Source organism: Aedes aegypti, chromosome 2, assembly GCF_002204515.2.
Source record: "Aedes aegypti strain LVP_AGWG chromosome 2, AaegL5.0 Primary Assembly, whole genome shotgun sequence".
Taxonomy (NCBI): domain Eukaryota; kingdom Metazoa; phylum Arthropoda; class Insecta; order Diptera; family Culicidae; genus Aedes; species Aedes aegypti.
In genome coordinates, this window is record NC_035108.1 from 6,061,714 (window position 1) to 6,085,473 (window position 23,760).

Below are 23,760 nucleotides of genomic sequence, written 5' to 3' on the forward strand. Positions count from 1 at the left end.
GTATCGATGCGAAAAAGTATCACTATGATTCTATATATGTAGTGCACAACCCGATAAATTTTCAGCTTCATCGGTTCACTAAAACTCGAGATTTGCTTCCACAAAGTTTTGATGATTATTGTTAGAGTGAGACGAAAGATAGGGAAAATAACACGGTCTCCCGTGTCCCCTTAAACCAATATTTTTCTACAGCATTTTCTCCGAAAATCCGCAAAATTAAAACTTATGATGGAGACGAATGGATCGTTGATACTTGGATCTCGAAAATTACGGACCTCTATGTATACGGATTAACCACGTTCGAGATCAATTTAGTTCGAAACCGCACTTTACTTGGGGGATTGTCGCTGATGCTTTTGAAAAGCGATTTCCAATGGTCTCGCGTCCATCTAGGCGTGTCACATGTAGATAGTTATTGCGATTTTAGAGATAACTTTCCGTTCTACGGTTGAACAGAAAGCTACCGCAGAAGTCACATTGCTGATTTTCTCAAGGCATCATCCATCGGCTGCGATGATACCTTGGAAACCACGCTAATGACTGTTGTTTTCTGCTGTTTTCCAAAGTTTTGGACTCTACCAGCATACTTTGATTAGATGGTTTCATTTAATGATACAATGATTTTCAAGCCTGCGGTAGAACTTTTACAGCTGCGGTAGAACTTGGCGGCTACCGCAGAATGGAAAATTTTCAGAAGAACCGTAATATATTCACGAATTAGAAATTTCTAACGAAGACAGACAACTTATAAATTGATGAAGCTGCATTTGAACTGCGTTGCGTAGTGATGCAATTTATTCATGAGTACTGAAGCTGTGGCATTTACATGGCTTAGTATTTTTCGATAAGATTCATAAGAAACCCGATAGATTCAACCACAGAATCATAGAATACGCGGTGACATTGATTACAAAATAAACAGCAATAATCAGCTTCAAAATCATAGGTGACTATGATAATTTTTGTGGGAAATTTTAGAGATCAGTACCTCTGAATTTTCCAGCTATTACAATTTTTCGTGCAACGCGTAATAACCTGTCATTCGTATTGGCAGCCATGTTGACTTTGCAGTTCGCAATGGCAAAGTGATAAAAGTCAGTCGTCATAGCTATTTTTTTTGTTCAAAAAGGTATCACTATGCGCGCTTAGATGCAGTATGCTGATACTTTTTCAGACATGTTAGGTTTTCATTGATTTGCAATTGTGAGATGACGTATACTAACTTCAATGACGGCCTGCTTCGCCTTAAAACAAAAATTGCTCTATTTTACTCTATGCAATTTGTGAATCAGCCTAAAGAGCCATGTGGCCTTCTTAAGGCATTCACTACGCAACGCAATATGCCACGGCTACCACAAAAACTTCATCCTGCTACTTCGCACACGGTAGCCCCGAATAAGTACTCCCATTACATTTGATTACCCATCAAAAATGATACTCATAAGGCGTAAAACACATTGTAAATTGTCACCAGCCGTACGCTGCACGACTTTGAACCGGTACGCAAGAAAACACACGAAGTGCTAATTGAAGATAAATTCAATGTACAAAATTTGAACGCCTGTCTTCTCCGATTCGGTTTCGTTCGTTCGCAGTTAGATCCCAAGGCATGCCGTCATGGTCCGTTTGCAACGTTCTCAATTGTTACGTTTTTTGTCGGCTGATCAGGCCACGGTTCGTTTTGTTGCAACCCATGTGTGTGTGTGTTTCTTTGAATATACACAAACAACAATTCACACGGGCTAACAGTCGCTAAGAATTCGGCGGGTTCGTGACTTTCAAAACAATGATATTTGATCGTTCGGTTTACATATGGCCAAATTATTACCGGCACAAAATTTGACGAATCATCATTTCAACCGAATAATTAGCGAATACACGAGCGCGATATACTTTATTGACTTAGCCGTTCATATATGAATTGTCTTTCTATAGCAGCTATATACAGTCAATTCTCCCTAACTCGATATTGTAGGGACCATCGAGTTAGGGAAGTATCGAGTTACAGAATACAAAACCAGTGCAATTGCGATCCAAGGGACCATCGAGTAAGCCATGAAAACCAAGTTTTACTGTGGTTTGCTAACTCGACATCGAGATACGGAATATCGAGTAAGGGAGAGTTTACTGTAAAATATTGCAAACATACTACGTTTCTTAGTATTGTGATAAGCTTCAATTCAACATCGATTAGCATTGTTCAATTAGCGAACACTGGATTTGACCCCAAGATTCGTCCCATTATTTCTTCAAATGAAGCATTACTTATTTACACTACCCGTCATAAATACGGACTCACTGAAATAAGTATTGCAACTCTCAGCTGAATATTGAATCACCCTGAAAAGTTTAGCATCACCTCAAAACAGGTAATTTCACATTGCTATATCTCGAGATCCTTACGACTTGCAAAGAAGCGATCTTCAGCAAAGTTGTTCAGGGGATCAAGGACATCCGGAAAGCGAACAGTTTAGTTCGCAATTTTGCCGCTAGGTGGCGCTAGTGAGCATGCAAAATTGAGCATTTTGAACTAGTTCTAGCTTGTGATCCATAAGAGATAGAAAGTTCGGGTGTTCGGAAAAGTTGCTCAGGGGTTCAAGGACATCCGGAAAAGGAACAGTTTAGTTCGCGATTTTGCCGCTAGGTGGCGCTAGTGAGCATGCAAAATTGAACATTTTGAACTAGTTCTAGCTTGTGATCCATAAGAGATAGAAAGTTCGGGTCTTCGGCAAAGTTGCTCAGGGGTTCAAGGACATCCGGAAAGCGAACAGTTTAGTTCGCGATTTTGCCGCTTGGTGGCGCTAGTGACCTGTCTTCCGAATGTCCTTGATTTTCTGAGCAACTTTGCCGAAGACCCGAAAGTTCGGGTATCTCTTATGGATCACAAACTAGAACTACTTTAAAATGCTCAATTTTACATGCTCACTAGCGCCACCAAGCGGCAAAATCGCGAACTAAACTTTTCCTTCTCCGGATGTCCTTGAACCCCTGAGCAACTTTGCCGAACACCCGAACTTTCTATCTCTTATGGATCACAAGCTAGAACTACTTTAAAATGCTCAATTTTACATGCTCACTAGCGCCACCTAGCGGCAAAATCGCGAACTAAACTTTTCCTTTTCCGGATGTCCTTGAACCCCTGAGCAACTTTGCCGAAGACCCGAATATTCTATCTCTTATGGATCACAAGCTAGAACTAGTTCAAAATGCTTAATTTTTCATGCTCACTAGCGCCACCTAGCGGCAAAATCGCGAACTAAACTGTTCGCTTTCCAGATGTCCTTGATCTCCTGAACAACTTTGCTGAAGATCGCTTCTTTGCAAGTCGTAAGGATCTCGAGATATAACAATGTGCATTAACCTGTTTTGAGGTGATGCTAAACTTTTTGGGGGTGATTCATTATTCAGCTGAGTGCTGCAAAACTTATTTCAGTGAGTCCGTATTTATGACGGGTAGTGTACATACAAATTGAGCATTTTCTGATTCTGGTGACACCTCCATTATCGCCATGGAGCATTGACACCATAAACGCATCAGTATCAATTTTCACGTCATTGCTAGTCGGTGCTTATACGCGTGCTGACAAGAGGCGAAGTGCAATAATATACATATTAGGTATCAGACGAATCGCGATGATAAGCAGGAAGTAATATGAAATTTGAATGATTCAAACAACAGATGTTTTGAACCGAAGAGAGGAGGATGCCTCATTTTTCTCAACGAGCGTAGTCCATTTTGGATGAGTCATGCAATCAAATTATCGTTCATTTGTATTATTGTATGTGCAAAACAATGAGACGGGAGGAGAACCTGAAAACTTCTCTCGGATGAAAGAGTTCAAGTGATTGTGCTGTTATACTTAGAACGTGGTATTATTTGGCATCTTTTTTTGTATTTTTTAAGGTTCAGGAAACTATAACACAGCGCAACAAAAATGACATTTTTGCGTGTCTCAAGAATCATGTGTCTCTAGTAGATTTGGGATGGCTGAATCTGATGCCGTTCTCAGAAATTTCCCAGCACGTCACAATTTTTAGCTACAGGTCGCCAAAGTTGTATAAAACATTGGTTTTATTGATGTGTACCTAAAATTTGAAGTATATTTTATCAAACTTTTTTGTGATCTTATCCACCAAACATGCAGAAGAAGACTTAAACTCTCGTTTTAGATATATTTTGGTTGGAATTTCACGATTAAATTTATATTAAACCGATCTTTTCCAACATGCTTGCAGTCTCCATACCTCTTACATGGCAAAATACAATATTTTTCTAAACCATCAAAAAATAACTTTTCCGCATCAAAAATATTATAAACTTTGATGATAAGTGTTGTTATACACATAAAGTTTGAATTCTGTGGCAAATTAAGAAAATAAATTGCTTTATAAGCTGGTAAACATGCATGTAAGTTGGCTGAAATAGTCAATTTTGCATTTTCAACAAGCAATATCTGAAAAACTAGATGTGCTATGATACTTCTGTAAACGTAAATGGATTCAGCAACTCTTAATTAAGTAAATAGAGGTAGGGTAAGTAAGTTATGGACATAATGCTTCCCTATTTCGCCATATATGTTAATTTTATAGTTTTCAAAATGTTTGATCATTTGTTGTATTTTATTAGTGAGATATCAATTATGTCAATTATGTTAAACTATTCAAAGAAATTCTAAATGTGAATATTTTTTAAATAGAATAATATCTTACAGTTGTGAATCTAAGAAGATATTCAGTTGTATATTGATGGTTTTGATAATGGTATAGACTTAATAGAGGAGTATTAATGATGTTCTGGTTCTTCAAAGACTCCATCGATTATAGGCCTCAGAATCTATAAGTGTAACCAGTGGTTTATTGATGGTTTTTGATTATAACAGAACCTTCGCCATTCACATAAGTAAACGGAATACTATTTTGATTTATATCTATGTCCTTGATCCTCAAAAGATCTTAAGATCGTTATTCCAGAATAGACTGGCCCAGCTCAGTATGGGAGAAAAATAAAGTTGTATGATTCCACGGGGCACCCCCCAGGATTATTCCTTGGGGTTAGAGGAAGCCTTTCTGAAAAATTCAGCTCATTTGGTCGTTCCATGAGCTGGCGCATTTGAATTGAAGTTAATATGGGATTTTCAACTCAAATATATGAGCAAAAGCACATCATCTACTGTTTGGTTCAGGAAAATTGGTGATCGCGTTCAATTGGACCCAGAATGTCAAAAACACTACTTGATGTAATAGCGAAGAATATTGTAGAAGATTGTACCATGATCAAAATTAATAAAGTTGGTGTTTTAACCATCTGAAGTATATCATGCAATACTGCTTGTATTTCTTCAACATAGCTTGGAGGTAGCCACTAAGCGCATCATAGCCACCTATGACGCTGGGCGAGCTGAAGCACATGTCGCATGCATATAAGTGACTGTACGGGAGTGCTGATCTAAGCCTATCTTTCAACAACTGAAAGAGTAATGAAAACGAGATTAAATCCAGATACAACCTTCTGCAATTATGTTCATTAGGGTATCAACTAGTGTGTTTGTCATTCTGGGCTTAATTGAACGCGATCAATTAGTATACGGAACGAAACAGTGACATATGGTCAATTTTCAATATATATGAGACGAATATTCCATACAAACTTCAAATCGAATGCGCCAGCTGGTGGAGTAATCAATTGAGTTGAAATTTTGAGAGTGCGTTTTTCTTACCCTAAAGCTTATATCTAGGGGGTGCCCCGTTAAGTTTTACAACTTTTTTGTTTACGGGCCAGTCTATTCCAGAATGTTCTTGAAAAACTCACAACATTTCTCACAACGAGTGTTACACAACAGTAAAAATAAAGAAAAAGACAATTCACACCATCTTCAGCCCAAGGCTGCACAGACTGAACATAACTAACATTAGACACGGAACGACCAGTGGACCAGTGAAGAATTTTTCGTTTGACGAAAAGTTTTCTACGACTGGGGCGAGAACCGCACGGCTACGAAGCCTAATCAATGAAATGAAAACAAATTGCTCTGAACTTCTATGCATATAAAAGAATTACAAATTTCAATAGATCACGCTTGTATAATTGGAAACTTAATTCCAGAGTATTCTTAAGTTTATGACACGCATGACCAATAATATGTTCTAATTTTGTCTTAAATTTCGAACAGACTCATATTCCGAACACTCGTTTTTTGTATGGCGATTTTCGTTGAAATATTTCATCAAATTATCTGAAAATGGCATCGATTGTAATTGAATTTTACGTCTTCCAATTTGTCGGGAGTAATGTTGATTCTCTAGTTAGAGGTTAGTAAAACTAACTCAGATAAATTAGTTTGCGAAATTATTCATTTGAATACGATTTATTCGTGCTGTACGGAGTTTGAATCAAGGTATTCGGACTATGAATCAGAATGAACACAGTGTTCGGCATTTGAATCAAAATGTTGTTCCTTACTTTTACGTAAAAACAACACTAAAATAAATTTAATCAACATTTTCAACGGCACACTCAACAGCAAAAAGTTAGACTTAGCCAAAAAATCACTAACATCAGATGCATTTAAATTCAATGTTGGCCTTAAGTGTTCGGAATATGAGTCAAAACGGTATAATATTTCCTAGGTTGAACACGTACAGAGCATAACTTGGAAAGAAATCATTCCAATACACAATTTCCCATTTATTCATCTCAAATCCTGCAGCAATTATGTTCTGCTCGTGTAGCACTGAAACCCTATTCCAGTGTTGTAAGCAATCACAACACAGTGAGACAGCAATGTGTCACATTCGACATAACAAGCAAGATCAAACTATTCGTGATGAGTATGATTTGTTTGAATTCTATGCAAATCCTATTATTTATACAAATGTCATCTTATCAGACGACATTCAATAGACAATTTTTTTTTGTTTCTCGATGTTCATTCTACCGCTCGTGCTGATGGCAGCGGTGAATGCAGCATGATAAAATGACTGCTGACCATGGCAACAAAACGAAAGTCGCACAATGTGTGCCCTGTTCAAACTATTCTAAGTGCTATGAAATTTTAAGACATCATCGATCTTTGTTTCAGGGATTGGATACATATCTCTATGATTATATTTTTTCTCTCTGATACCATTCGTAGAATCCGTAAAAAAAGAACGACAATTTACTTCCCATGTCATATGTGTATTTTTTTTCTGAAAAATAAATCTCGACTTTTCACGGCATAGAGTATCTTTGTGCTAGTCACACGATAAACAAATGTAAAAACGTTAATTTGGTAAAGGATGTTCTCAATTCATATCTGAATAATAACTGCGATTCATAACTGCTAAATGATAACTGTGATTTAAGTTGTGATAGAATCATAAATTTTGAATGACATTCCATGATTGAAATGCAAGTATTGTGGCACTTGAGTAAAAAGATATGCAGAAATTGAGAAGGAATTACAATGAGATTATGGTTGAAATTTCAGTCAGTGTTGCAAGAATTTTGGTGGAATTACTTTTGATGTTCTGGATCAAATTTTAGTAGCATTTGAGTGAAAATTGAGGTACTTTAATAAAGATCCAGATTTACGCGTAGGAATTTTTTTCTAGGCTTTTTAATCAGCAAAAAAAAGCCTACCAATAGAGATTATTAAAATACGCAAACTTAAAGCCACGATACAATTGAGTCCATTTTAATGTATGTTTTAAAAAAGATTATGTATTTTAACTCGGTTTTTCATAATTCCAACCCTTCCTCATCAGAATCTCATCGAATTTCTGTATCTGGTTAATCCCCATTAAATTATCTCTAAAGTTTTCGCCAAAATATTTTTAAAATTCCTTGCGTGATCAGATTTTTTTTTTAAATTACTTGTTTCTTTTGGAACACCTTGGAAGTTATTATATTGATTATTGTATAAAGTATTGGGCGAAACATTTGCAATTTTTTCGATTTTCCATACAAAATAACCAATTTTGGTAGGCTAGATCTCAGTTGTTACTTACAATAACTTCAACAATCGACATTGCTCGAAATTGAAGAAATAGCTCCATGACATCTTAAGCTAAATTGCGGATTCATACAATATTAACAAGTTTGCTGAAGAGAGTTTTTGTTTTAAACTTTTATATTCTTAGAAAAATTGTGTATAATTTTTCGTTAAAAATTTCGCTTTAATCAAATTGTTTTTACTTCTGAGCACGTGATTGGAAATATTATTCAAAGATATATGTTAAAAATCAAGTTATGTCTGAGGTGCTGTAAAAATTTCATTCAAATCGGTCCATAAGCAACTGAGATATATCCTACCACAGTCGAAAAATTTGAAGATATATCCTACGAAAGTCTAAAATGTTTTGTCCAATACTGTAAATTCTATCTCCAGCTAATTCTTACCAAATTTCTCAGCATGACATCTACCAGAATTTTATCAAAATCGCCACCGTAACTAAAATTCTCACAAAAATAGCAAAGGTAACGACATCAATGCTCTTACTGGTCATCTAGGGTCGATGTACCAATAGCCGCATAGCTAAGAACAAATATTGGTATAAAATCGAAAAATAACGCTAGCGTCATTATGTTTACATCATCTGAAAGTTTATCTTGGTTTTGTAGGAAAAATATGAAAACTTCGAAAACTCATATGTTTGTATTTCCCAAGTAACCAAATCCGAAAGAGGTGCACTTTGCGAAAGAGGACCACGTGATTATTGAGCTGAAATCGAATTCAGGTTAACTTCTGCGTTCATGGGTCCTCTCATGGCGTAGTGGTAATGCGCCCTAACTAGAGATCAGGGAGTCGTGAGTTCGATTCTCACTGAGAAGACGTGTAACTTTTTCACAAAACTTCACATCAATTCGTCCATTAAATCCAATTGCAAAATATATGTAATGTTTAGCTTTCGGTAGTTGTTAAACTTCCACTCGGCTGGTTAGCCATAAACCCGGATTTATAATTAAAAACAAGTATTTTAAAACGATTTATAGCGAAACGGCCGTAAAAAGCCACTAGTGCGACTATAGGGTACTGTCTACTAAGGGATCACTGACCCTACCAGAATCTTGAGTTTTTTAGTCTTGAAACTGTTTTTTTTTATGATTGAGTTGAAAGAAATTGAGATAAGAACGGCAATGAAACATTTTTTCTATTTATTTGCTTCAAACCCATAATAATTTAGTAATAAGCAGAAAGAACCTGCCTCTTTTATCAAAGAAACAACACACAAACAACATTTGTTCACGACGGATACTTGAGTCGAAGCTCAAGATGAAGTCACTACAGATTAAAAGAACGTATTTTTACCCAACCGTCGACGTCAGCAGGATTCCCATCGCCAGTCATACATTGCTGATATCGACTTTTAAGGGGTTCATAAACAGCACACTTGGGAAACCAATCGTCCCGTATGAAACGTTTCCGATGTGTTTCAAACTGTGGGCCCTTTCACAGTGCAGGGGTTGACCACATTTTGGTGTGCATTTTCTTTGGTTGCATTTCGGAGGAAGTGCTTGAGGTTCATTAAAATTTCTCTTGATTTGAAATGGGTGAGATAGAACCGAGATAGTGGCCCTTTATGTGCTGATGCTCTTTCTATATGGGATACGATCGTCTGCAATCAGTGATTCTCATGCGGGTACATTATGATCATTGGACACGAGCAGCAGACAAAGCCCAATAGTTCAATCATGATTCATTATGGTTATTCATTCTAAACATGACTACTCATTCAATGTCAACGTATTGGACGATAAACTGTAGCAGTCGCAGAGTCTAGTTAAGTTTTTATTGTGGAGGAATATCATTAGTTGCCATTTAACCACGAAAAACAGTGTATACATAATTTATCTAGACAAACTGTTTGTTCGAATGACGCCAGAATACTGGAACAGTAGTATCGAACATGTGTCAGACACGTGTTGTCGCTCAATCCTATCAGATATCTCTGATGAACGGGCCAAGGGCAAAGCTTTGGCAAACGCGCTCTGAAAATAGGTCGATTGACAGGACTTGTCTTGCGAACCTGGCGACATGTTTGCATCGATAACTCGTCATATGGAAAACCCCATACAATAGTCCAATGATTACACGTTGCTAGAGAATAACTGTACGTCAGTCAGATCATTAATAATGCAACCTTGGCAGTGAATGTGAGAGAATGTGTTTCCATTCAGCGTGCGGACAACAGTTATATTGATAAGAGCTACATATGAAAATCAAATGAAGCGTCACCGAAATTACACATTCATGTGGTAACAAACCACTGCAGCAAATATAGACAAGGAGAACAATGAAATTTGTATTTGTTTCCCAGATTTGAAATTAACGATTCATTCAGAAAATTATTATTCATACACAGCCACTCGTGATATAATGCACCCGGCCGATCACAACAAACTGTACATTTTTCTATGAGATGAAAGACTCGCGATAAGCTCTCTAAAGCTTGCGGTTGTTGCAGTCGTGCCTTATGATATGGCTGGTGGCTGACGTTCGAATACAATATGATTCGGTTGCATGCATCATTCGCAATGTCGTCAAATCGTCAGCCTGGACAGACTCCATTGAGTTACTTATATATGTGTGCTGCGATAATAATGTTTAGCCTGTACCGTAATCACTGTCTGCTGGAGTTCTTTGTCTCACTGTTGAATAGACTGTTCTGTTCTTCGTTTGAGCTTTGTTCCTTATGGAACGGTATACACTGTCAATTTGTATGATTTGCGATCCATTATGTATATAATTAGTAAAATTATCATTTCTTCTGCATATAAGTATTTTCAACTCAGTTAACTCTTTGATACCATATTTTTGTTTTAAATCTAAAAACAATATTTTCCAGTATCTATAATCTGTATAAGTACGTTTCGTGAATTGCTTTTTTCTTATTCTTGTTTTAAAACATAAATATTCAAATCCATTTTAATTTAGAACATTTTTCTAAAAATAGGATAAGGTGATGATGAATCGAAGCCAAAATTTAAAAATGCCCACATCTTACACTAGAAGTTATGACAGAGGCGTAAACTTAATACTTTTGAGATATTGAGGTTTAAGGACTATGAACACTACAAATCTCGTTCAAAGTAAAATTTGGGATCAACAAATTTAGCCGGCAAATTAATTGAAACAGATACACCTCAGTTCCAAATTAGATTACTTATGTAAGTAAGATTTCTTACACCAATAATGGGCTTCTGCAAATTAGATCATGAAAAAATATATTTTTTGATAGTATATTTCTAATATCAGTCCTTATATCAGTCCTAAATTTGGTCATACCAAACTCAACAAAGTTTTCCTTCAGGTGTGCTAATTAATTGAATTAATTGATACACCACGATGACCGATCAGAAATCGATGTAACATTGATTGGGCATGACATTATTACTATTATTATTGAGTGTTATTTTCTTTTGTGTCCTTTTTCAGTTAATGTACTACACTGAAGTAGAAAATGCATAACAAAATACATTATCATCAGCATGCCTTCAATAAGAAACAATTTATCACACTTAATTGTTGGAATATTGATCATGCAAATTTTTGAAGAACTCCCAAAATGTCAGGTTGAGCACCGTATGTGGAACCACTCGCATATACAGCGGAGCAATGCCCTTGTACATCCCATGAATGCCTTCCGATCGGTAGATTTTCACAAAACAATCAAAGATGTTTTTGTACAACAACCCTTTTCCGGAAGACGAAACGCCTGCAATGATAAAGATAAAAGAAAAGTATAACATTTCTTCCACCTGTTCAAGCAATCCTAGACACGAACCTTGGTTGGTCATCCTGGTGGTGACGACATCAACTGGAGACATCAGAACACACATGAAGAATCCGGCAACCGAACTGGCAGCTAAGGCATTCAGTACAACCGACTGCTGGAACATCTCATACTGTGCGAAGAAATCCTTGCTCATGGCAAACGACGTCATCTGAACGGATGATCCCAAGGATACCCGCGTTAGGTGAGCAGTGTAGCCTCTGTACAATCCTCTGATTCCTGCCTCGCGGTACATATTTCGAAATGCATCGATCATTCCATCATGTTGATGTTGAAACTTGGCCGTATATTTTCCACTACTGAATGCTTGCAATTGTGTCTTCACGACAGCAACAGGACAAGATGCCGTCGCACCTACTATTCCAGCGACACCTCCCCAAAACACAGCTAGGAACGGGGTTAGCACGGCATTCTCGCTACGAGTCCATCCGAGATTGTCCACCGTCTGATAGGTGCCCAAACGAACGCTGTTCATCGAAAACTGATACAAAATTCCGGCTGGTAGACCCTTGTACAAGCCAAACACACCATCGGATTTGATCACCGACACGATCGACTGTCGCAGGCCACGGTATGCGCTTTGGTGTGTGCTATTCTTAGACAACAATTCATGCTCCAGCTGTTGACGAGTCTTCAGCACGTCGAAGGGAAATGTGAACAGGACTGCACTGCAGGACGAGAAGCCTCCCAGGATGAACTCCATTTCTCAAGGCTGGTGAACGTTTTCCGGCGATGGAATGGCGGCAAACAGAGAGAAAGGTGATATAGCGAGCGCATTTTATTAGTCTGTCAACAAACACATCTTATCTTATTGTACTACCAAGATTGACATATGAATCTGTATATTCTAAGATGTGTTCTCTAATACGAGATAATACAGTCCACGAAGCTTGATGCGTAGAATGTCTGCTTCAATATTTTTTAGGGGTCTTAATAAATAACAGACATTTCTGTGGAAACACTGTACGATTTTCTCTGGACACCAAATAACGCGCTTTCTATAGCACTTCATTGAAATTTCATACTCAGTTTGTATGGACCACCCTATGTTTCATTGGGGAAAATGCTGTAAATCGGCAATTTACAGAGCAAGAGCTAGAGAAAAAGTTGAGGCTTCCTAGAGGAATTCCATCAGACTTTATTCCAGGATTTCCTCAACAATTTTTTTCAGAGACTCCTTCAAGAAATGATTCTTGCAATTTCTCCAAGAATTCCACCAGGTTGATGACCAGGAACTCTTACCAAAAAGAATTTCTCCAGAATTTTCTTTGGGGATTTCTCCTGTAATTTCATCATGAACCCTATCACAGAAAATTGGAAGAATCCCTCTTGGCATTTCTTCGAAGTGTAAATAAATTCTACAATCAATCCTCGAGTAATTTTTCCTCCTCCGAATTTTGTCCATGATTCCACCAGGATTGTTTCCAGAGATATATTCTTACTTTTTTTTTCAGTGGTCCTTCTATGGATTCATCCAGTGATCCGTTTAGAAAATAATCCAGTATTTTTCAGTAGGAATTCTGCAGGGACTTCTCACAGAAGTCAGGCTGTTCAAAAAATCAAAGAGTTTTCTTCATATGTTTCAACTACTTTAGGAATTTCTGCAGGACGTTTTCAAGGATTTCCCCAAGAATATTCAGGATGTTTGCAAGAGTTTATCCAAATATTTCATCGAGGATTTTCGTATGGATTCATCAGGAGACTCCTTGAGGATTTTTTTCAAAGAAGTATCCGCTAACCACTCCAAGAAGTTCTTCAGGTATTACTAGTTCGTTGATATATTTTTCCATGGATTCCTACAAGATTGTCCTACAGGGATTCTTTCAGTAATGAGCCATGAGTTTTGTCGAGGAATTTACAGAGGTTATTCAAAATTTATTTCAGGAATTCATCCAATAAATTGGAAGAATGTCAGCAGATTAATCTTCAGGAATTCCATCCCCGATTTTTTTTCGTGATTTTTTGGCGTTTCGCCAGCAATTGCTTCGTGAAATCTTTCCCAAAAGATTGGAAGTAATCCTCTGGGCGTTTCTCGAAAATGTATAGGGACTTAATTACGAGTTTTGCGAGAAATACCTCCACCTTTAAAATATTACTAGGAAGCCAGTAAGATGTTTTTACAGAGTGCTCTTCCTACAACGTTTCCGGTATTAATGGGCTCCTCCAAGAATTTTTTAATGTTTTTTTTTAACGAATTTAGTCTTTTTTTGAACCAATTTCGCGTTTTTTACATGAACTTTTCCAAGAAATTCCTCAATGTAGTCTTGTAGATATACTTGCAAGAGCTTATTCGAGTATTATACGAATAAATAATTCTGCCATTGATTCAATCAGATGATTTCTTAAGAGATTTCTCTTAGAATTTCATCAAGGATTTATCTAAAAACTACTCATTTTCCCCCATGGACGACTTCACACGGTCTTCTACTCATTCACAAAAATGAGTTTCTCAGGTTTTCCCAGGTGTAAAGTAATTCCAGGTTCAAAAAAATTTGCAAAATTTGCACAATGATTGACGAACAGAGAATTCCAGATGACTAAACAATTATTTTCAAAAATAGGTAGTTTGGCATCGAAACACTTAACAAAAAAAATCTAACGATAAATTTCAAAGCATTTTACACTTCAATGAAAAAAAAATCTCTTTGTTCTAAATGTGTAAACTACAAAAATAAATAATAAATGGATATTTTTACTGTACTTCCATGGTATCATATTATCTCAAAGTGCCTTTATTCATTAAAATCGAATATGAAAAATAAACAATCTATTCGATCTCAGGAATAAATAGCTCTTTTCTGAAAATGAAATTCAAATTTTTTTTTATATCAGTTCAGGAATCCAGACAATGTTGGTTTCTGGTGTTTTGTATTTTTTTCCTAGTTGATATAGGGTGTCCCAGAAAGTATGGGCACGACTTTGATGATGAAAATCACAGTACTTTCCCAAACAAAAAAAAATATATATATGTTTGTATTTTTCTATAGGCTATTTCAACCACCCTCTATGATAATTTTTTTTGATTAAATAATCATTCACATTGAAAACTTTGATTTAGAAAAATCAATTCTTCAAGTACATTGTAATAAGGATTTTTCACATAAATTTTTGTTTAAAATTTTATTTGGCCTTGTTGGAGAACACTTGAAAAAATGGTTAAATTCGTAAAATTTCAGATTTACGAAAGGTTAATTCCTATTCTCTTGGATAGGTAACTTTAGTTTTTGATTTATTCATGTTTGTATGTAAATATTAGGATTTGTTTTTCGATCATTTTCAAATCGACCACGGCTGGAATCGGATTTTTGGTTCCAATACAATTTTCTCATGCTTAAGCTTAAAATTTCAATTTGAATAAGTGATATTCTGATCAATTATCATATCGTTTCTGATAGATATATTTTTTCAGATTTTTATTATAGGCACTTTCTGACATAGAAAAAATTTTGTAAAACAAAGTCGCTCAATAATAACGCGATTTGTGCAAGACTGATAAGAGATACTTCTAAGACATGTTACTTAATCAACACATTAATAATTAAATTATTCATTAAAAAAATCGCAATCTACTCTTGTTGGGTACAGTAATAAAATGTGAAAAAATCAGATATTTATCTTCACTAGTCTTGAAATGGCAGTATGATGAAGTCGTGCCCATACTTTCTGGAACACCCTCTATCTAAAGGAAATGGTTGGGACTGATCGTCTTGAAATAAGAACTTTAGAGATCTTTTGCCTGAAAAAAAAGAGACCAAAAAGAACCATACGTGAATTGTGTATGCAAAAAGAAAATAGGAGACACGACATGCGATTTTGATTCATCATTTGAACCATATTGAAGAACATTTCTAAGATTTTTTTTTTAATTTCTCGTCATGTCATAATGTTGACAAGTATTACCGCTCGTTTTACTGTATATATTATATTACTCCGAAGTACTTTTCAGTACATTGTCTTATAATTTTCATGATACCTTCAAGAAGTCAATCTGGATTTTTTCTTATAACCACAGCAATTACTTCTGAGATTCCGCTTGGAATAACTCCAGAGATATTTTTTGACATTTTACAAGGAAGACCCAAGTTCTACAGAAATTTATCCGTTGATTCCCCTATCATTTTCTCCAACTTTTCCGTTAAGAATATCTTCAAGAATTGAAAATTACTTCAAAAAAATTTCATTTTTTTTTAATTTACCAGATAAGTCTTCAAAGAAGGTTTCATTCATTCATTTAGAAATGTCTCCAGGGAAAAATCAAGATTTTTTTCTGAAGAATGTTTTTGGAAACATATGCGAGGATGAGGAATTTCTAAAGAAAATTCTAGAGTAATCTTCAATGAAACTTGTGAGAATTCTAAGTATGACTTGATGAATGCCTACGGAGATCTCTGGATTCTCGATGACATGTGTCTTAGGATTTTCATGATAAATTGCTAATAACTGAAAGAAAACATTCGAATCTCTGAATATTGTCCTACAACACTTTTTGAAGAAATTCCTTGAGAAATCCCTTAAGAAATGTATGATCAGAGCAACGATTGTAATAATTGTTGTAATATTTTGATGAAATGCTGGAGAAAAACCAAGAAAATTTTCTGGATGAACTTAATGAGGAATCCCAGGTCGAGTTTATTGAGGAATACTTGGAAAAGTTAATAGATTTCATAGAATAATGCCCGAAGAGATTTTTGAAGTAATTCATGAGAGTAAGCGATTGTTGTACGATTTCTCGGAAAACCATCGAAAACATTTTTTTTTTTTTTTGTCAAAAACACAGTTTGTGGAAGAAGTTCTGCAGGATCTGTGGGAATTCTCCTTAAAAAATAACTGGAGAAATCGGTGAAAAATCAATGGAAAAACATCTGGAAGAAATCCTGGGCCATTCGCTAGGATTTTTCCAAAGTAATCTATGTGCAAATTACTGGAGGTAGTAGCGTTGGAGTGCTCAAAGATTTTGTGCAACAAATTCTTTTCTCTAAGCATCCCTTAAACATCGTTTTTAGCATCCCAGTAAATGTTTTGGAAAGTATTCCAGAAGAAATATCTAGAAAATATCACAAGAATTCCTGTAGTATTCCTCGGGATCTGAGAAAAAATATTAAAAACTTGTGGAATAGTTGCGCTATACTCTCTGACGATTTTTCTGGAACCTCTGAAATTATGCACCAGTATTAACTGTAAGTATATTAAGGTAAATAAGTGACTTAAGATTAAGTGACTTAAGAGACCATTTTGATTTAAAAAGAGACATTAGGAACCTTAATGAAAAATAGAGACTTGCATTCCCTTGTGGTGGCCAAAATTCCCTGAGAATTCCAGGTTTTCTCCAGGTTGAATAAAATTTCCTTTTAATTCCAAGTTTTCCAGGTTTTTTTCTAGGTAGTGTAGTGAATGGGCTGTGTATTGATTTAAATTTGAGTGTTTATAGATTTTGGTATGATTGTAAAATAGTCTAGGTGACTAAAAGTTTGTTAGAGTGTAGAAAATCGATGAACGGAATCGGCAATGATGATGATGGTGTGAGTGTATCTGGTTCCGCACGCGGGTGGTCTCGTGAACGAGATGAAGTGAATGAAGGAAAGGGAATGGATGACCTGATAGAAAAGAAAGAGAAAGCAGATTGTTAAATCGGTTTCGGGCTTGTAGCCTTGGCGATAGGTTTTCATTCTAGAAAGTATCGTTGTGACGAGCAGTGGACTTGTAGATGAGAATCGAAAAGTTGAGCTTGATTCGAATTTTCATTGAAAATGTTTCGTTTACCACATGGCGCAGTCGGTAGAAATAGCTGTGCTTCATCGTTATCCGATAAGCGAATGAAAATAATTGAAAGGTGTTTCGAAGTGAGTAAGTGAAATTTGCAGCTCTTGCAATTTCCATGTGAAAAATCGTAATTCCCAAGATTGGGTGACAAGAATCATAATTCCCATGCTTGGGTGGAAAAATCGTAATTCCCATGTTTGGGTGGAAATATTGTAATTCCCAAGATTGGGTGGAAGAAAAATCGTAATTCCTATTTTTAGGTGGATAATAATCGTAATTCCCATTTTGGGTGCAAAAGTCGTAATTCCCTTTCATGGGTGGAAAAAAAAGCTTAAGTGGAAAAATCGCAAATACCACACGTGGGTGAAAATAATTTCAATTTTCATTTAAAGATTAAAAAAAAAGTATTGTTTTTTTTTTTGGTGTGAAAAAAAAGTCCCATGATGAAGGTGAGTGGGATTTCATATCTCAATTTGAGATATGTAAATCTTCTCACACAAATAAATAGACGCTAGCCACATCCATTAAGGTTTGCGTAGATTTTGTGAAGAACTGATTTTAACAATGATGTGGAAGATACTAACATTTGGAAAGTGAAGAACATTTTATGTAGTAGATTGTTGTATTTGGGGATTTGATAAAAGTTAGTTTAGATTTGAATGATTCCTAGACGGAAAGTGTGAATTTAATTAGATCTTATTGAATTTGGAGACGATATGTGATGGTTTTGAATTTGAATTCAGATTGGATGGAATTTGAATTTTGATTTAGCGTGGATTAGGATTGATTCGGGTATTGTATTTGATAGGATGGAATCAGATTTGGATGGGATTGATATTGAATTTGGATTGGATTTTATATTTAATAAAGTTAAGTTTATTAAGTAAAGCTTGATAAATAATTCATACTAAAAGAGTAGACAAGGAGAAGGATGTAGTGAATGGGCTGTGTATTGATTTAAATTTGAGCGTGTTTATAGATTTTGGTATGATTGTAAAATAGTCTAGGTGACTAGAAGTTTGTTAGAGTGTAGAAAATCGATGAACGGAATCGGCAATGATGATGATGGTGTGAGTGTATCTGGTTCCGCACGCGGGTGGTCTCGTGAACGAGATGAAGTGAATGAAGGAAAGGGAATGGATGACCTGATAGGAAAGAAAGAGAAAGCAGATTGTTAAATCGGTTTCGGGCTTGTAGCCTTGGCGATAGGTTTTCATTCTAGAAAGTATCGTTGTGACGAGCAGTGGACTTGTAGATGAGAATCGAAAAGTTGAGCTTGATTCGAATTTTCATTGAAAATGTTTCGTTTACTACAGGTAGTAGACACTCTGTACTACGAATCCTTCAAGATTTTTTCTAAGGTACCCTTCAGGGATCCATTCTTCAGACACAGTGAATAAAGTAAAAGGTTTCCAGAGAGTTCTTCTGTAATTGTTCAGGGTTTGAACCCGAGGCGTCTATTCCACCTGTTCTACCTGTTCTTGGAACAGGTACGTATTTCAAATTAAATTCTAATTCAAGCATGATTTTTCAAATCGGCGTATCTAACACTCGGATGGTTTCGAGAAAATTGCGATGCAAAATATTGTAAAGCATTTTAAATCCTGTTTAAAATGTTTTGCATTTTTTCTATTGCGATGTCTACTATAAGTTGAAAAAAAGAACACTGTTTCTAACCACTATTAAACAAATCCGATTTGTTTTGAATTTAATTGAAAAACAGGTAAAATTAGAGAATAAACCCTTTTGCTTTGTGCTGCTCACATACACCATGGATGATTCGTCGATACCATACCTTGATTGATACATACACCTTGCTTGATGCGTCGGTTTGACAGTTCGTTTTGCACATCCGTCACGTCATATACACCAGTATTGTTTTGAAGTTGCACATACACCGGTTTGCAAATTCCCATAAAACTTATTAAACTTAGTCAATTCGTCAGTTTCAACTTTCAACGACAACGAATATTAGTTTCCGAATGTTTCCAATTTCAACTCGACTAAGAGGAGCACCGGACGGAGCCGTAAATAACAAAAGCAGGAGGAGAACAGTTCTTGTGCGAAATTTGGTGAGAAATATTGTCTTAAACCGAATACTGATGATGTTCCACATCAGTTTGCCGACCCGTCAGCTCGCTCAACTGTGGAAATCCAATTCTCTCGATTTCCAACATGTTTAGTGATTTGGAAACAGTATGACGTATCTGGTGTTCGAAATTTTATGTTTTGATTCTACATATAGGTCGCTTTACTATGAGCATATGTACGGTGTATGTGCTAGCATGAAAAATGTTGACAGTTGAGTCGCTTTGCAAACGAAGGGTGTATGTAGCCAAATTAAAAACACTGAGTAAAATGCACATAGGGCATAATTTTAATTTATTTCTAAAAATCAAAAAATGGATGTAGGAATACTTTTATAGACACAATAGGTAGATTATGCGTTTGTCAAGCCCATGCAAAGCAAATCTCGATTTGTTTATTTTTGCAGATACGTCGGATTGAAAAGTTTGGCTTGAATTATATGGATTATAAACAATAAACACTGATAAGTATTTAATCTCAGTGTACAGCGGAATCATACACCTACAAATCTCCTAAAATTGACCGCTTGTTGTATCCCCGCCCGTTCCATGTTCATGGAGAACGATATAAAACGAACATCCCAAGAAGCCACCTTTAAGGACATATAAGGAAGGAATCCCTGTCATGGCAGTGAAAATGGCTTCCTCACATATACAAACACATTTCTGGAAGTGCTCATTATTTCTCAAAATATTTCACTTACCTACACTAAGTTCACTCCCAAATTGCTAACGAGACATCAGAACACTATTACCTTACGATTTCCGTAGTTTAAACACTAGTATCTGGTGGAAATTCCATGAACCGTGAATTTTCAACACGGACGTTTAACTTTGCTACAATTGTTTACACTTATCCACAAGCGAACGAAGAACACTTTCCGCCGAGATTTACCACTTTCGCTAAACGCAGAACCTCCCTCACAGTTTACTGTCACTACTTGTTAATTAAAGAACAATTACTGATGGATTTCAGATTAAAACAACTTAAAATTTCACCAAACCGTGCTAAAAACAATCACTTGATCACAGCAATTCGCTTTTTTTATTTTTCTATTTTTACGCCGGCTGCTCGCTTGCAGAGCTGTCAGAAACGTTGATGGTTATGTACGACATCAAGCAATCTTATTGAGTCTGAGGAGAAAAGACTTAAATTGAAGTAGCGATTTCTGGCAACAACGTCTTATTAATTAATATTTCACTATTACCAACAAATAGGAGAATATTTTTTGTGTACCACTACTTTTATACAGTTATTAGTGGATTCAAAGGAGTTTCACCTTAAAAATCAATCAATCTACCACGAGCACTACATGCATATGAAACAAAAGCGTGCGATGTGTTGCGTGTCGGTACGGTACCTACGGTACTCCATAGCTCTTCTTTCTTCTCTACCTTTATTTCTATAGCAATTCGCGTTCAACCCGTTCGACAGTTCATCAGAACAACAGGAAAGGTTGCCAAAAACCAGATTGTGCTGGCATTTGCACCGCCAAATTGAGCATTCATCCGAGTTCATTTCACTCTAGTTTATCTTCCATACGTTCTCCTCGAATGTAGAACCAACAGCAGTGATGTAAGCATTTTACTGGTTGTTCTGCCTCTCTTTCGTATTCTCGACACGCGTCGACGCTAAGGATAGATGACACAAGTATGCATTAATTGCAGTGTAAAACAAAATAGATTGTAAAATATTTAGCAGTTATAAAGCAGTTGGGAAAAAAATTAAAACAAACACACAAATTTTGATAAATTGTAATTTTAGAGTAAACTGTGTATCAATGTTTTCTATGCTAAATATCAAACATTAAATACCCCAAAGAAAAGTTGGGTTTGTGTGAGCGATTTTGAGCACTTCGTAGCAAAGCTACACATGTACACGAAAAGGTGTCTTCAATGGATAGCTTGCATGTGTGCAGAAATGTTCAACTGAATTTAGAATGAATGAATGGAAGCTTGAAGTGTGGCTTACGCACGTTATATCGCATATGCGCACATTGATTGATGTGGTTTGTTTTTTGGGAACTCATAGACTAAGCTTTCGATGACACGAGGAACAGGAAGGATCCATCAACCGTGGGAATTATGAAGATTTATGCTCCTTCATGGCATCTAATGTTCCTGCTTTTGAAGAATTGTTCAATGGTCATGTTTTCACTGGAACATCTGGTACTATTCAGAATTAGCTTATCGAGTGCGTCGGGGAAATGATTATTCGTGAAATTCAACAAGAAGTAGCGGAAGCTGATTTCGTTGCCATTCTTTTTAGATGAAACCACTGATTCCGCTAGGCTAGCTCAACTATCTTGTGCGATGCGATACGTCAAAAGGATAATATAATTGATATGCTTGGCAATCGTATTCGAAGGCGCATTCCACTATTGTATAAATAAACATAAGAAATAAATGTTGAGTGAATATAAAATACATGACTTTTTTATTACAATGAAACCGAATCATTTTTGTTGTTTAATTTTATAACTTTCATGAGTCGGTGATATTTTCAATATCCACTCATGAAAGTTTAACTGTAGGCATTGGTGTAAAGAACAGGTAGAGCTGAAGACCACGAGACGCCTCTGGTTTGAACAAAGATTTCTATGTAAATTTTCGCTACATTTTTTTCAAATTCTACTTTATTTTTTTTTTTTGTTTTTTGCAAAGTTTGGTAATTTCCATTAGGAAAAGATCCTGGAACGACCGGCAATCGATCTCAGATACCGTCAACAAGGCTTTGCTTTTGTAGCCAATAGCATAAGAAAAATATAGTCTATGAAACTCTATGTAAAATTGGGTAAAATACTCATAATGTAGTAAAGGATTCATGGATAACTCAAAATGTATTCGTCAAGAAATGCATGGAAGCAACACTGTATACGCATTTTTCGAAAAGCACTTCCAAGTAGTCCACTAGGTAATGACGTGAGGAACACTGCTAGTAATTCCGATGGGTCTTTTCTCCATAGGTTCTCGACCTTCTGCTAACTAGACAGTTCAAAGTAACAAGCTACAAGATATTGAGAATTCTGTATTTATAAAATTTTAACAATTTCATCAAAATCACACAATCTACATGCAATCTCCTCTACCCGCACTCGTAAATGCAATGCCATCAGATCTCCATGGGTGAACTTTGTTCCTAATTATCTTCTATAGAAATTTCTCGCTGTCGTTTTTCGTGTACTGGTCGTGTAACTTTTTGAAGAATTCCCAAAACGTCAGATTCAGAACGGTGTGCGGAGCTACTCGTACATATAGTGGGATGAATCCCTTATACATTCCGTGGATGCCTTCCGCTCGGTAGATCTTCACGAAACAATCGAAGATATTTTTGTACAGCAAACCTTTCCCGGTCGATGAAACACCTGTAACAGAATGGTCATGGTTTATAGGAGGTTCTATTTGCGGTATCGTCTCACAAACCTTGGTTGGTCATCCGAGTAGTAACTACATCACATGGCGACATGAGAACAGACGTGAAGAATCCAGCAACGGAACTGGAGGCTATCGCCGTCAAAACCACCGACTCCCGAAATATCTCGTACTGGGTGAAGAAATCCTTGCAAGCAGCAAAGGACGCCATCTGAGTGGACGATCCCATAGCTACTCTCGCCAAATTGGCTGTGTAGCCTCGGTACAGCCCTCTGATTCCAGCTTCACGGTACATAGTTCGGAATGCATCGACAACTCCACTGTGTCTATGTTGAAACTTGGCCGTATAACTTCCACAACTCACGGCTTGCATTTGCGTCTTAATGACGTAAACGGGGCAGGAGACTGTCGCGCTGATCATCCCAGCGCAACCTCCCCAAAACACCGATAAGAATGGCGTCAGCAGGGCATTCTCACTGCGGGTCCAACCGAGATTATCTACCGTCTGATAAGTGCCCAATCGAACGCTATTCATCGAAAGCTGATACAGTGCTGCAGCCGGCAATCCCTTCTGCAATCCACGCAATCCATCCGACTTGACAACCGTCACGATCGACTGCCAAAGGCCTCGATAAGCGTGCTGTTTAACGCTGCTCTTCGCCAGTAGTTCACCCTCCAACTGTTGACGAGTCTTCAGCACATCGAACGGATTGGTGAACAGGACGGCGCAACAGGACGAGAGACCTCCCAGCGCGAACTCCATTAC

General features: G+C 36.6%; 3 protein-coding genes across 5 annotated transcripts in view; all 3 read right to left on the reverse strand.

The window, feature by feature from the left end:
* LOC5570275 (protein draper) overlaps positions 1–23,760 on the reverse strand; it is a 101,927-nt gene that overhangs the window by 49,954 nt on the left and 28,213 nt on the right. The gene's annotated exons all lie outside the window — the stretch shown is intronic.
* On the reverse strand, positions 11,501–12,478 carry LOC5570256 (solute carrier family 25 member 35). The gene is made up of 2 exons (XM_001658987.2): positions 11,767–12,478; positions 11,501–11,697 (listed from the first exon to the last, which is right to left on the reverse strand). The coding sequence occupies exons 1-2, from the start codon at positions 12,476–12,478 to the stop codon at positions 11,501–11,503; spliced, it is 909 nt and encodes a 302-aa protein (XP_001659037.2).
* On the reverse strand, positions 22,773–23,757 carry LOC5570257 (solute carrier family 25 member 35). The gene is made up of 2 exons (XM_001658988.2): positions 23,046–23,757; positions 22,773–22,987 (listed from the first exon to the last, which is right to left on the reverse strand). The coding sequence occupies exons 1-2, from the start codon at positions 23,755–23,757 to the stop codon at positions 22,773–22,775; spliced, it is 927 nt and encodes a 308-aa protein (XP_001659038.2).

Coding starts and splice junctions, on each gene's coding strand:
- LOC5570256 (XM_001658987.2), bottom strand. CDS start 12,478: ATGGAGTTCATCCTGGGAGGCTTCTCGTCCTGCAGTGCAGTCCTGTTC. Junction 11,698..11,766: donor CACCAGGATGACCAACCAAG/GTTCGTGTCTAG, acceptor TTATCATTGCAG/GCGTTTCGTCTTCCGGAAAA.
- LOC5570257 (XM_001658988.2), bottom strand. CDS start 23,757: ATGGAGTTCGCGCTGGGAGGTCTCTCGTCCTGTTGCGCCGTCCTGTTC. Junction 22,988..23,045: donor TACTCGGATGACCAACCAAG/GTTTGTGAGACG, acceptor ATTCTGTTACAG/GTGTTTCATCGACCGGGAAA.